Source organism: Syngnathus floridae, chromosome 3 (genome assembly GCF_059516105.1).
Source record: "Syngnathus floridae isolate MCC-2025c chromosome 3, RoL_Sflo_1.0, whole genome shotgun sequence".
In the NCBI taxonomy this organism is placed as follows: Eukaryota; Metazoa; Chordata; class Actinopteri; order Syngnathiformes; family Syngnathidae; genus Syngnathus; species Syngnathus floridae.
In genome coordinates, this window is record NC_142415.1 from 550,679 (window position 1) to 566,155 (window position 15,477).

A 15,477-nucleotide genomic window follows, 5' to 3' on the forward strand; every position below is an offset into this window, starting at 1 on the left:
TTGCAATTCTAGTAATGACACACGAATTTGATGCACAATTTGTCTTCGCGGGCCACATAGAATGATGTGGTGGGCCGTATCTGGCCCCCGGGCCTTGAGTTTGACACCTGTGCTCTAAACCCTTTCTCTTACTCTGCCATATCACTCAGAGATTACACAAAGCAGTGGCGCTGTTTGGACAATCTGCATTGTAATTGTACTAAGTTCATCTTGTTTTTCCTTTTTTTAATCACTTCACTGGTTTCTTTTAAATCAAACAAGTTGTTTGATAATAACTTGTTTGATATAAAAGAAACCAGTGAAGTAATCTGCATTGTATTAAAACCCAATCAATCAGCATTTAAATTCAATTCTTCTGACATTTTGCTCACCAAAAACAGGTTGTAATGAATGTGAACTTTTAATGCATTTTATTCAGAAGGTTACTTTGAACCTTAAACGGCGGCGCGGCGTACTTATGGATTTTTACGGCCTCCGGCCTCCAGGAGGCGCTCTAGCAAGAAGCAAGAACGAGACAGGCGAAGAAGAGATAATGCGGCGAAGAAGACGCGCTAGTTTTTGTTTACATTTCGCGCATCACGCGATCAAGACGGACATTACTGAAAGGAAGCCTTTATACACAAACCGTCATCATGGGGGACAAAATAAATGCATATGATGCAGCTTTTAAGCCAAAGGCAGTTGATGTTGATGACATTATCTTGTGTCTACTCTGGAGCGTACTTATGGATTTTTACGGCCTCCGCTCTCCAGGGGGCGCTCTAGCAGGAAGCAAGAGTGAGACAGACAAAGAAGAGATAATGCGCCGAAGAAGACGTGATCGTCTCGCGCATCACGCACACACCCACGTTAACACAAAGACAGGAAGCTTTTATACATAAACCGTCATTATGGGGGATAAAATAAATGAATATGATGCCGCTTTTAAGCTATACGTGTCGCTCGCTAGTTTAATATAATGTAGCACTTCGTGCATGAATAAGATTAGCATGAACAGAACCTCTTCACACTCGAAGAAATGCTTAAAACCGACGACGAAAGAGACTGAGAAAGTGTGAGGCGAAGGATATCTAACGCCATTCCAATCGGACACTAAGGAGGAAGACTTGGTTTCAGTGCACAGGAGGAAGATGAAGACGGCTCTTTTTGTACTTTTACTGGTATGTTTTTTTTAACCAGCCCTGTTCGTGCTGTGCTACCGTGTTGCTGCTGTGTAACCGCCGCCATTACCGCCGCGTCTCAGTGACTTTGCTGTGTTAATTCCGTGTTGTTCTGGTATTACTGCCGCGTCGCAGGCAGTGTTTGGAAAGAAATGTTAAGGTATGTTATTAAAGCTTTAAAAAAAACTTTCTGTGTCCAGTCTTTCTTTGCTAATAACTCGCGTGCACACTTCCGCGTTGCTGCGGTACTACTGCTGCGTCACAGGCAATGTTTAGAAAGACATGTTCAAGTATGTTATTAAAACGTTAAAAAGGCTTTCTATGTACTTTCTTTCTTTGTAAAAAACTCGTGTGCAAGTGCGGCTTATAGTCCGGTGCGGCTTATGTAAGAAAAAAAATGAAATATCCCTGAATTTTAGCTAGTGCGGCTTATAATCCGGTGCGGCTTATAGTCCGGCAATTACGGTACATAGAAAACCTTTTTAATGTTTTAATAACATACCGTAATTTCCGGAAGATAAATCGCGTTTTTTTTCATAGTTTGGGTGGGAGGGCGACTTATACTCAGGAGCGACTTACCGTATTTGCCGGTGTATTGGTCGACCTTTTTCGATCCAAAATCGACCGAAAAAAATCGACCTCGACTTATACACCGAGTCATAAAATTTAACTTCGTATTCATCACTTCAAATGTGATGGTAACCAAGGCCGTTTCTCATGCATCTCATTGTGCGTTGCACTTAGAAAATTTGAACCGGGCGGCGCGCGCGAGTGCGCGGCTCGCTGGAAGTCGAATGAGGCTCCGCGATCTCCTCCGCGGTGCTTATAAACAGCCGATCCGCTCGGCGGGGGCTATTTTCGGCCACTTGGCGCGTGCGCACGGCCTCCCGGATGTGCCGGGCGGGTGCGCGAGCTCGCCGGCCGCTGGAAGTCGAATGAGGCTCCGCGATCTCCTCCGCGGTGCTTAAATACAGCCGATCCGCTCGCCGGGGGCTATTTTCGGCCACTTGGCGCGTACGCACGGCCTCCCGGATGTGCCGGGCGGGTGCGCGAGCTCGCCGGCCGCTGGAAGTCGAATGAGGCTCCGCGATCTCCTCCGCGGTGCTTATAAACAGCCGATCCACTCGGCTGGAGTTATTTCCGGCCACTGCGCATGCGCACGGCTTCCCGGAATTTGAACACATTTCGTCAATAAATTTCGCATATTTCTGATTGAATTTTGAAGTTTAATATAATGCAACAATTGAGCTCGACTTATACAAAGGATATATCATAAAATAGTAAATTTCCGTCGAATTTTAGGGGGTCGACTTATACACCGAGTCGACCTATACACCGGCAAATACGGTATATATGTTTTTTTTCACAATTTTTTACTTGATCATTAAGACATCACTTACAAGTATAGTTGACCACTTCCCATGTTATTTTTAGTATAGTTGATCACTTCACATGCTTTTATATCTATCTTGAACATATTCAAAACATAAAAAATAGAGAAAACATCAAATAAAGCAATTAACACTTTAAAGCACCATATCCAAGTCCACTGTCTGCTGTATGTACACGTGCTCCATTTTTGCTCCTCTTATATTTATTATTATTATTTATTATTATTTGTTTATTTATCATTTATTCAACACTCTTATTTATTCATTGTTTATGCCTTCTTGGGTTTTTGGTGTTGCTTGTATGCATATGTGTACTATCTCACGGAGGGATAGTGGGAACGTAATTTCAATCTCTTTGTGTGTCTTGGTATATGAAAAAAACTCGACAATAAAGCAGACTTTGACTTTAATAAAACAACCAAATAAACAAAACAAAAAACTACATCTGAAAAAAATTATATTTTCAGACGAAACTGGATGAGGGCGCTCTAAATTTCACCGTTGGCCGTGACTCATCAACTGGGTGGGCTTAAGAAAAATGGCAGCAAAAAGAAACTCATATTTTGCAGGTTACAAACTTCAAGTTGTAAAGTGTGCAGCTGAAAACAGTAATCGAGCAGCAGAAAGAAAGTTTGGAGAACCGTGATGTACCAATGGATTACTATTTCAAGTGACGTCAGTGGCGCGGCGCGGCACGGCAGTTGTTTACATAAAGGACAAACGTACCCACGTAAGGACTACCGGCATCATTAGCGGTGATCATTTCTAAGTGACACGGAGGACAAAGAGTTTGGAGGAATTAAGGATTTGGAGTGACATAGAAGGTTTGTAAAACTATTCTGGCTTTTACGCACGCCCGGTCCTACTCTACTGAGTCGGAGGCCGGCGCTCGGCCGAGTGGCTGTCCGCGAACGGTGCATGGGGTTCGGACATGGCCATTACGCACGCCCGGTCCTATGCCATGGAGCTCTCGTGTCTGGAAGTGCACGCCGCCACACGCTTGGAAGTTTGTTTTGTTTAATAAAGAGCCTTTTACCAAACCCACGTCTATCCTTGTACTTTGTTAACGCTACAATATAGTCATATACTAGATCTGTGGAATAAAGACGAGGCTGACGTCAGGGCGCACGCGTGGCGTTGTTGACAAAGGACGAGGAATTTGATCGATGGATTTAATGGATTTAAAGTGCACGGATGGTTTGATAATATTATTGCTTATATTATAGTTATTTGAAATATAGTTTATCGTTATATGAGCCTGTGGAATATTTTGAAGTGCAAGCGCCCTCAGCCGCGCGCACCCATTGTTGACAAAGAACCATCGATGGATTTAATGAATTGGAGTGACACCGATGATTTTATAAACGTGTTATTCATGTAATCGTTTTCTTTAATAACTCTATATGTTACATCAGGCCCATTCTTAGCTCTCCGTTTGTGTTTGTCACGTTAGCATACCTATCGTTTAGCCTGTTGTTATCGTATCAAACGATCGATGGATTTAATGAATTGGAGTGACACCGATGGTTTTATAAACATGTTATTTATGTAATAGTTGTCCTAAATCACTCTATATGTTACGTCAGGCCCGTTCTCAGCTCCTCATTTGTGTTTGTCACGTTAGCATACCTATCGTTTAGCCTGTTTCTATCGTATCGAACGATCGATGGATTTAATGAATTGGAGTGACACCGATGGTTTTATACACGTTATTTGTGTAATAGTTGTCCTTAATCACTCTATATGTTACGTCAGGCCCGTTCTCAGCTCTTTGTTTGTGTTTGTCACGTTAGCATACCTATCGTTTAGCCTGTTGTTGCTATCGTTTAGCCTGTTGTTGCTCGTTCATGACTGTTTTTGGTGTGGGATTTCGTCGAATAAATTGCCCCCCAAAATGCGACTTATACCCCGGAGCGACTTATATATGTTTTTTTTTTCACTTTTCGGGGCATTTTATGGCTGGTGCGACTTATACTCCGGAGCGACTTATAGTCCGGAAAATACGGTACTTGAACATGTCTTTCTAAACATTGCCTGTGATGCAGCAGTAGTACCACAGCAACGCGGAAGTGTGCACGCGAGTTATTAGCAAAGAAAGACTGGACACAGAAAGTTTTTTTAAAGCTTTAATGACATACCTTAACATTTCTTTCCAAACACTGCCTCTGACGCGGCAGTAATACCGCAGCAACAAGGAAGTAACACAGCACTAATAGGGTTTGATTAAATAAAACATACCGGTAAAAGTCACTGAGACGCGGCGGTAACACAGCAGCAACACAGTAGCACAGCACTAACAGGGCTGGTTAAAAAAAACATACCTATAAAAGTAAAAAAAGAGCCGTCTTTATCTTCCTCCTGTGCACTGAAACCATCAAAGTCTTCCTCCTTAGTATTCGATTGGAATAGCGTTAGATATCCTTCGCCTCACACTTTTTGTCTCTCTTTCGTTGTCGCGTTCATGCATTTCTTCGAGTGTGATGAGGGTCTCTTCATGCTAATCTTATTCATGCACGCGGCGCTAAATTACATTAAACTAGCGAGCGACACGTATAGCTTAAAAGCGGCATCATATGCATTTCTTTTGTCCCCCATAATAACAGTTTGTGTATAAAAACTTCCTTTCAGTAATGTCCATCTTGATCTCGTTCTGTCTCTTCTTTGTGTGAGTGCAAGTGTAAGTGTGTGCGTGATGCGCGAGACGATCAAAACACAAACTAGCACGTCTTCTTCAGCACATTATCTCTTCTTCGTCTGTCTCGCTCTTGCTTCCTGCTCGAGCGCCCCCTGGAGGCCGTAAAAATCCATAAATACGCTCCAGAGTAGACACAACACAATGTCATCAAAATCGACTGCCTTTGGCTTAAAAGCGGCATCATATGCATTTCTTTTGTCCCCCATAATGACGATTTGTGTATAAAAGCTTCCATTCAGTAATGTCCGTCTTGATCGCGTTCTGCGTGATGCGCGAAATGTTGTAAACACAAACTAGCACGTCTTCTTCGGCGCATTATCTCTTCTTCGCCTGTCTCGCTCTTGCTTCCTGCTAGAGCGCCCCCTGGAGGCCGGAGGCCATAAAAATCCATAAGTACGCCGCGCCACCATTTAAGCCTCAGGGGTCAAAGTAACCTTCTGAATAAAATGCATTAAAAGTTCACGTTCATTACAACTTCTTTTTGGTGAGCAAAATGTCAGAAGAATTGAATTTAAATGCTGATTGATTGGGTTTTAATACAATTCAGATGGTCCAAACAGCGCCACTGCTTTGTATATAATATAATATAATATAATATAATATAATATAATATAATATAATATAATATAATATAATATAATAGTGTAAAGAGTAAAAGTGATCAAGTCATCACAAAAATCACAAAAAAAATCTTATAAATTTTGGAAAAAAGTCGCGGCTTATAGTCCGGAAATTACGGTATTTACTATACTTGTAAGATGTTCAAAAGGGGAACCGGCTGCATTAGAATTTAAAATTTTAAGGCATCAACAGGCAACAGGCATCAATATGTCATGTCAGTATGTGGTCAAAAGGTGGTCATCTCCCAATAGCAACAGATTATCTAGAAAAACAATCATTTTGAATACCACTGTACAACACATTTACTCATTAGGATTACCGATGAGCTGAAGCCCATGTCCCAGCTGACTTTGGGCAAAAGGTGGGGTACACACCAACCGGTTCGCCAGCCAATCATAAGGCACATATAAACAAACGACCATTCAGACTGAGATTTACACCTATGGACTGCATCATCAATTAAACTAACTTTTGGAACGTAGAAGAAAGCCTGAGGATCTGGAGAAATTCCCCTCAAACAACAGATGTGAGAGCTCCACTCAAGAAATTCTACATTCGAATGTCAGAACTATAACACAAGTGTGACAACCCCCACTGGACAATGTTTTAATTTCAATCTATAGAAATATGAAAATTGTGAGGTGTAAGCAGATGTGGTGTAAGGCACCACACCCAAAATTCCACAATTGGAATGACACAGGCTGTTGGCATTTTCACAAATCCAGTCAGCAAAAGGATATCTTTAACTATCTTGAATGATGTTGAAGCTGTTAGGCTAAATAGAATTTGTTATTTCATCAAATGTGGTCAAACACAAAATGTAAACTGAATCTCTGCAGCAGTTGAAGTGCATCAAACAAAAAGTAACCCTCCCCCACTATTAACGGTGGTAAAATAAAAAGGTTTTATAAACATTAACCAAAGGATGTTTTATCCTGGGTTTTTAAACAAGGCCAGAAAAACAAACAACTTCCATGTTAAGATTTGCTATTCGTAAAGACAGCGGTGATAGATGACTGAGCTAATGAAGGACCAAAATCATCATAACATATCTGTGCAGGTTTTTCACAGGCAACTCGTTTTGTTGTCTCCAACCAGCAAATTAATTCAACAGCAGACTATGACATTTCCAATCTGATTTTATTTGCCATTCCTCTTTATTCTAAGCAACAGTAAAAAAAAAAATATATATATTTTTTTTAAAAACTTGGTGAAAAACCTTGGGGACTATTGAATTCTTGTATTTTATAATGTTAAAATGATCTTTTGGGGGTGTATATACTAGGTTAGACGTTGATTTTCCAAATTCAGCAAGCACATGCACACAACATCAATGACACAAAACAAAGGTTCAAGACTAAAAAATACTGCAACTGTTTTTAAGGATTTTTATCAGTTGATGATGCAAACAGTAGAACTGCAAAAAAAGGCCAGCAATGGTCTTTTTCCTCAGTATTTGTTACTTTGCTGACACCATTGTCCCTAAACACTTGATCACTGGCCTCACAATCTTGATGTGCCAAGATCACTGGCCTCAAAATCTTGATGTGGCAACAACAAGAACCACAGAAATGCCAAATGCGTTAATATTCTGGAAAAATATATTTGCATTATTTTGTTGAACGTAAGCATATCACCACCTATCCCATCTTACTGTATAGATCAAAGGTTTACTAACCAATTGCACCGCAAACACGGAAAAAGAGATTCAGCAGCTCTTACCTCGATGAGGAAGTCCCCCGTCCGAAGCCCTGCCTGCCATGCCACGCCCCCCTCATCCACTGACTCCAGATACTGCAGAGCAGGGAAGGCTGGAGTGGGTGTAAACTCCTCAATGGGTGTGTCCGCTTTGCAGGAACAGGAACAAAAAGGGAAATGACAATATCACCACTTCGGCAATCTGATGATTTGGTTATTTAGCTAAAAATATTGAATGGGACGACAGTATGTTGTATTACTCTTCTACACCACTACAAACTACAACCACAATAATAAACATACCGTAAAATTAACACCTCTCTGACCGTGTCAATCAAAAGTGATTAATATGATTATCTTTTTAAAAGTCAGGATACTTAATATAACTGGAGCTTGGAGCTAATTACATTGTAAACATGACAGAGAAGAATTAAAAGACCATAATACATACTAGATATACATTCAGTATGCCTTTGGAATTTTTTAACCAAAAGATCTAAATCCGTCACTTTGAATTCCATTCAACTGAACAGCCCCATTTTGGTGCTTGGGCAAAGTGAGATTTGTCACATCTCGTCCCCAGCCATTCAGGGGACGAGACGTGACAAGATTGATTGTATTTTTATGTGTTGACAATAATCTGAACTGAACAGGAAAAATTTTAGCAAATAAAATTTGCTTCACTCCCCTCCCTGAAGGACATTTACACCTCCGACCTCACCCGCGAGGCGACCACGATTGTGAGTGATGTGAGTCACCCCGCTCACACTTTGTTTGAGCTACTGCCCTCTGGGAAGAGGTACAGAAGTCTGCGCTCCCGCACCACCAGACTCACCAACAGCTTCATACTCCAGGCTATTAGGATCCTGAACTCTCTCCACCCTCAGCTGCATAACGTCCTTTTGGGCCACGATGGCTGCCTTGCACTACTCCACTTGTACTACTCCACTTGTACTTTTGTGCTATTATTGTCTGCTGTATGGACAATTGCACCATTTCAACCAAGTTGCTCTTATTTATTCATTGTATGTGCCTTCTTATTTTTACTTTTTGTATTGTTTACTTGAATGTTTTGTTTGTCTGTGGACCAATTGGGTGTAATATGTCTTGTCTCCACCGTGGGATAGTAGGAAACGCAATTTCGATTTCTTTGTATGTCTTGACGTGAAGAAATTGACAATAAAGCAGACTTTGACTTTGACAGCTTTATATAATAGTTACCATGAAATCTGTGGTAAATCAATATACTACACATTCAAGTTATTGGAAAGTCTTTGCACTGGTGTATTGTAAAGAAAAAAAATAAATTAGTCAACTGAAATTACAATTATTATGAATCAGAATAACCTCCACATTAATTGTACACTAGTCACAACAAAAGGATTTATCAGCAATTCACTTTGACTTGTCATTAATTGGGTTATTGTTGCTTCCCATTCCTCAACATGGTGCATCTGTTGCTTGCTCCAGGGAGATTGCTAAATATTGTGGGTGGAATGGTGACATGTGACACTTCCTATAAGTCATCCCACTGAAGACAGACGGCCCACAAGCATGTGCGAGAGTTGCGTGATTGTATGTTTAGGTGTCCAGCAGTGAGGGTGACAGTGAGATACGGACAAAGCAGTAAAAAAGGACAAGAGATGGGAAAGAAAGAACTGCAGACTATCAGGGAGCAAAAGAGGATGTAAGCCTATGTGACAGCTCGAGCATGAGTGTATGTCTGTGTGTTTGTATGTGTGTTCACCCCCTTGCAGGCTAAGCTTGGCTGGGTCAGTTCCCCAGGGTGATGGCAGTGTGTGTCAGAATGACTAGAACATTCCTCCTGTTTTTCAAGCCAAATCTCTCCTCTCTATCCACCCCCCCCTTTCTTTTTGCTTCTCAAAAAAGGGAGCATGAAATACAAAATTTATCTTTTGACATAGCCGCAGCATAGACCAAGCAATCGCTCCACACAGCAGTGAAACACAACGTGGATTATGACATGGTGAGAATTGTCATAGAAACCGATGCAGCAGTCCAAACTGTCTATTTTTAGAGCCAATCTCAAAGCTTGGTGAAATATCAAACAGCCTGGTGAGGCCACTCAACATCACGGACAACTCATGCCGTGTTCAGTAAAGATGATGATGGTTTATGCAAGGTGCATTGAACCAAAAACAGGACAGGTGGGTTTGTGGAATGATATGACTGATATGAAATCCCCCCCCCCCCCCCCCCCCCACACACACACACACACGCGCGCGCGCGCGCGCAAACATGCAAACGCGCGTGCAAGTTGGATCATAAAGTTCCTTTCAAACCCTAAAACAATGAACTAACACACCAAACCAACACCCTTTTAAACTAGGGAAGTCAAACACTACAAAATATTACGCATGTCAAAAGTAGGCTTTGTCACCCACCATGAGAGAATGTGTGTTTTCAAGAGTTGCTGATTTGAGGGGAATTCTGAAAATAATTGTTTAAATCATTTCAGACGAGTGTGCGAATTACCTTTGGCTCCTCGTAGGACGAAGCCGAATCCTTCATTTTCCTTCTTCTGGAGTACCACTGTCTTCTCGTCCACCACGCAGTCACTGTGGAGAAGATTCCGAGCAGAGCGGCCGTTAGCACAGCCCATCATTCGCAGCATGGCCACGGACGCCCTGGCCGAGTGGAGGTTCATGTTGAAGGAGAGCGAGTCCGGTCAGGGCAGGGTAACCTCGACCCCACCCCACCGGGCTCTGTGTATATCACACGGTATGACAGTGGCCCGGCGACAGCATCTCCGGGAAAGAGACGACACCACCCTCTCCAAAAAAAAAAAAAAAAAAAAAAAGGACGACGACGTAATCCCCTTCTTCGCCTCCCTCCCTCTTCCGCCGGTGCTCTCCGGGAGCCTCCTGAGCGGAGATGCGGGCTTGACGCCGCGGTTACCCCCGCCGCTGCTTCCTCTGCGACTGCAGAAGCTCTTGCCAGCGATCTCGGTCTGCGCGCTCCAAATGAGGCGACATCAGGCTGGGTGGAAGCGCCTCATTCCTCAAGAACACGAGACGGGATTCGTGAGGGCTTAATCTCGCCGGTTTAAAGACTCGATGAAGATGGAGATGGTCGTTAGGCGTGCGCCACTGCACATACGTACGGAGACGAGCTGTCACGGTGTGTGCGTGTGCGTATGAGCGCGCGCGTGAGCATGTGTGACCCTCATTTACGACTTGTCTGCGTTTACCTCACCAACTAATCAGATAATTGACTCCAGTAAATCCTGACGCGTTATGTCTGCCACTTCAATTCACTATCATTTGTTATGTATTTGCAGATTCATTAACAAGTTACTGTCAAACACAGCTGTCGTTTGTCATGGTCAAAAAATGAAAACAAAAAATGGAGAAGAAAACAATTCAGACTGTTTGTTCCCCCAAATTGAAGAAATTAAGGCTGCTTAGTTTGCACTTAAGTGGAACATCCGATCAAAAATATTATTTGTTTCAATAAAGACTCCATTTCCAGACCAAGACATTCGCTAACCGAATGTTTCCCATTAAAATGAATGGAATTAGAATTAATCCTTTCCAGCTACGGCAGTGTAGTCAGAAATAAACAGTACAATATAGAAATAAGTAAAATCACACTTGATAAGGAATAAATAACATGGCATTTTTGTTAGCAAATGACTCTCCAGCTCACCTTTTTGAGTATTATAGTTGCACCAGTAAGCCTTTTCTCCACTTATCCACACCAACAGTTATTTTGAAACTCTTCTTCAATTTGACGTCTTTGCTTTGTCAAAACTCACTACTTTAGCCACAATAGGTGCTCTTATCGCCTCTTTTTTTGCCACAAAAGTTCAGCTGGTATACCAAACTTCACAACATGCATCACATTTTCAAGTTACACTACTTCCTAGTAAAATGATGATCTGAGATGGCCATTCTATCCCAGTGACAGTCCGTCTGTCTGTCTTTCACAGACGGACGTCCATTTTGCAGTCCAAGGCCCAGGGACCAGAAAGTTAAAAAAAGGATGGACTGAGGATGGACGGTAATGGGTTTTCATCCATTCGTGTAATTGTCACTAACCAGGTCAAGTGCTGACAGACCTCACTGACGGACGCCCATTTCACTGTTGACTGAGAGAAACACGCCCAGCCTGTGTTGCTTCTGTTGACTCAGGACACGAAATAAACTGTCGTGTGGCGTGCCTTGTGCAAGTTCGATCACGGGTGTTCCCTTGCTTGTGCAAGTGTCTAGCCAACAGAGAAGAGGTGGGGCATGACTCATTTAAATAAGGAAAAAAGAATCACTACCTTCATTTCCTAAGCAACAATGATAGTAATCACAGCTGCTTTCTTGTTATCCCTCAAATCCTGCTTGCTTTGGGACCATCAAGAAGCACACAGCTGCTTGTGTATTTCGCACCCTTCTTGGTGTAAATGACTTGCAGCACCACTGAGCTTACATTCTTTGTAGTCATTTGTTAGTGCGACGCGGAAACGATGTGCAAGGCTGAGTTGTGCGGAAAGCAGCACGTAATTTTCACGATGTTGATGTTCATGCCAGCATGGATCGATCAGGTAATCTTTTTGGCAAAAATGAACTCATTTCATAACAATGTTCCGGTTCCCGCAAAGTCCATCGATCCATTATCTTAGCCTCTGCTCCTCACGAGGGTCGCGGTCACGCTGGAGCCTATCCAAGATGACATCAGGCAGTAGGCGGGGGACGCCCTGAATTGGTCACCAATTGAAGGACACACAAACATTCACACCTTGCAATTTGAAACGGTCGATTGGTCTACCATGCATGTTTTTGGAATGTGGGAGGAAACTGCAATATACAGAGAGAACCCACGCAGGCACAGGGAGAACATGCACACAGGAAAGAGCTTGAATTGAACTCTGCTCCTCTGAACTGTGAGGCGACACTCTAACCAGTGCGCCACTGTGCCATTTAACAATAAAGTCACTGCAATTCATTATTATTGATGACAGTGGCAACAAGTTTTTTTGGGGGGGTGGTGATGATTGATAGACGGACGGAAGCAATGATGGAAGCACTTTTAAAATAATGACGGATGGGTGTCTATTATGAATAAGGGCGTCTATTATATTATGAATAAGGGTGAACTGATGATGATGGAAGGGTGCCCAGGTGATAGATGAAGGATGAATGATGGGCCAGCAAAATTTGGTAAATTGCCCAAAGTTTTCCTGGACCAAGGTTCGGCTTGTATTTTTCTTCAAGTCCTATTGGAATAGACATACTACTTATTTTGAATAAATCCTTCAGTTGTCATCTTCTTTGTAAAACATTCAGTTGTCTCATTGTCTCATCATGGACAATAATATGGTGTCGTGAAGGAAAGCGGCCAAGTTGTGAAAGCTTGTGACAGGCCACTTGTGCACTGTTGGGGCACTGTTAAGATTAATCTTATATGGGGACAAGGATTACACTGAACATTCGCATGCACCATGCCAGAGAAAACGGGTAAAATGTAGAACAGAGCTCTAGAGAGAGAGAGACAGAGAGAGAGACAGAGAGAGAACGAGAGAGAGTGAGAGCCACAGTGAGAGGAGAGAGAGCGAGAGCGAGAGAGAGAGAGAGAGAGAGACAGAGAGAGAGAGAGAGAGAGAGAGAGAGAGAGAGAGGAGAAAGAGAGAGATGCAATCCTAGCAACTGTTTCTTAGGCAACGCAATCTGTCTGGAGAGGAAGGAGACCCACACTGTTGACAACACTGAAGGTTATCTCACAGCATTCCCTTACACACGCACGCACGCATGCTCGCACGCAGGCACACACACGCAGGCACGCACGCAGGCACGCAGACACGCACGCAGACACGCACGCACGCGCACACACACACACACACACACACACACACACACACACACACACACACACACACACACACACACACACACACACACACACACACGCACGCATGCTCCTTCATCTATCCAAATCTGACAGCTTCGATAGGTCAGTGCATTGCAGCGTGCAATACAAGCCTGACAATTTATCGACAATGTTATCTTTTTCAACAAGTGATGGCAGTGGGTGGGGTGGGTGCTAAGGTTAAAGGAATGGGACTCCGAATGGGGACATGCTGGTCGGCACGCTGTGAGGCTGAAGTGCCAGTTTACCCCAAAACACATCCAGCTTCTGGAGTGCAAAATATTGGGTTGGGGGGTCAATATGAATGATCTCCGAAGAGGGAATGTTAAGCAACGACTCATTCTAAACTTGCTGAACTTGACGAACAGTTATCATGGACAGGGATTCTTAACCTCTGAGAATAGTCAAATAGTGTATTCATCTGCAACATGTGACTTTTTAATAGGCCCTCAGTAAATATCTTCATCAGCACTTTAGTGATAGCTGATGCATCATAAAGAAAAATAACATCTGGCTCCCCTGCCTGTCCACCTTTCTCTCTCACTGTGAGGACAACAGACCGATTGTCAGCACACTCGTCTGATGTCAAGGCTAATGAAAGAAAAAGACTCTCCTGGAATAACCCCTAAAATTACTTTTCTTTAAGTTTATACATTTTACCAGATCAAATGTGATTTAAGCATGCATCATGCAGAAAAAAAATAACAACCAAGGAGTCCAAGGTGCCTCGCCCTAAATTCAGACTAGTAACACTACTTCCCTGTGACCCCAAAAATATAGGTGGTTTAAAAATCGAATAAATGTGACAATTTATTAAGCAAGAACTTATTTATCAAATGGCTGTTCATAATTGTTTTCCTTGTGCTTTTCCTTACCAGGGAGCTTTAGTCAAGGGGCCTTTGGATTTAAAGGCTTAGATCCTTCAATTATTTAGATAATTACAGCAATTTTACACTTCAAGTGTTCGGATGAATCTCATTCAGTGAATAAAACAAATTTAGTTGTTTACTGAGTAATGGTAATAGAGTTAGTATTACACAGAACAAAATTATGTAATTGAAGTGTCGATAATTTTTTTGTAGTGTCATTATTGCTATCAACTGGGAATATATAAGAATAACTATATTGTGCAAGTGGGTGGCCTTTTAATAACTGTTCTCTCCTGTTTATTAGGGAGTAGAGTTATAGCTGATGTTTTTGCCACCGCAAATCCTTAAGGACACAGACTGTTAATTACGTTTTTCTAAGACCCTCCCTGATCAGGAGCCTTTTACCTAAGTTGCATCAACTCAGCCACGTTTTCAGCACTTGGGCACAATCACAACCCTTATACAGGCAAGCTAATGTCAAGCTTCATGCAAAGTTAGGTGAAACACACTGCCAAACAATTACAGTGGAGCCTTGGTTTTCGACCACAATCCGTTCCAGAAGGCTGTTCGAGAAGTGAATCATTCGAATTCCGAATCATGTTTTCCCATTGCAAATAATGGGAAAAAATAATCCGTTCCAAGCAAAAAAAACCCGCTTTTTTAAGGCATTCTTTCATTTGCGCATTTTTATCCGATCGCGCAACTGCAGCGCACCGCCGAACGCGCAACCGTAGCGCGTCGCCGACGTCGCAACTGCACCGCGCTGTTCGCATTATTGTGACAGTGCCGTCGCTAAAATTTAGAAAATATTTTTAAAGTCCTGATGTACTTTCCAAACTTTAAGTGGACCTCAGTGCGCAGGGAGCTTAATTTTGTCCGATCGCAACCACAGCGCGCCGGGCGCTCACTGTCGCATTGCTTTAGGAGCGTCTTTGTGTTTTAGGATGGCTTTACTGCTCCCACTTGCTTCCTTGGGAGGCATGATTAGAGTTGATGCAATCCTCAGAGTAACGAGAATGTAATAACGAACGGAGTCAGTTGCATGCGGGTCCTCTCGGCTCATCTCGCGAGTTTCGACAACCGAATTTCGTCCGACATCCGAAGCAAAAAAATCTCGAATTTTTTGTTCGAATACCGATTTGTTCGAGAACCGGGACGTTCGAAAA

The 15,477-nt window shown here is 42.6% G+C and overlaps 1 protein-coding gene across 9 annotated transcripts in view; it reads right to left on the reverse strand.

Moving 5' to 3' along the window:
- LOC148400041 (SH3 and multiple ankyrin repeat domains protein 2-like) overlaps positions 1–15,477 on the reverse strand; it is a 267,857-nt gene that overhangs the window by 83,893 nt on the left and 168,487 nt on the right. For all 9 annotated transcript variants that reach the window (XM_088371807.1, XM_088371808.1, XM_088371805.1 and 6 more), the window contains 2 exons: positions 10,062–10,144; positions 7,590–7,714 (listed from right to left, as the gene is read on the reverse strand). In XM_088371807.1, the coding sequence (XP_088227933.1) occupies positions 7,590–7,714; positions 10,062–10,144 (208 nt within the window). The remainder of the gene's footprint in view (positions 1–7,589; positions 7,715–10,061; positions 10,145–15,477) is intronic.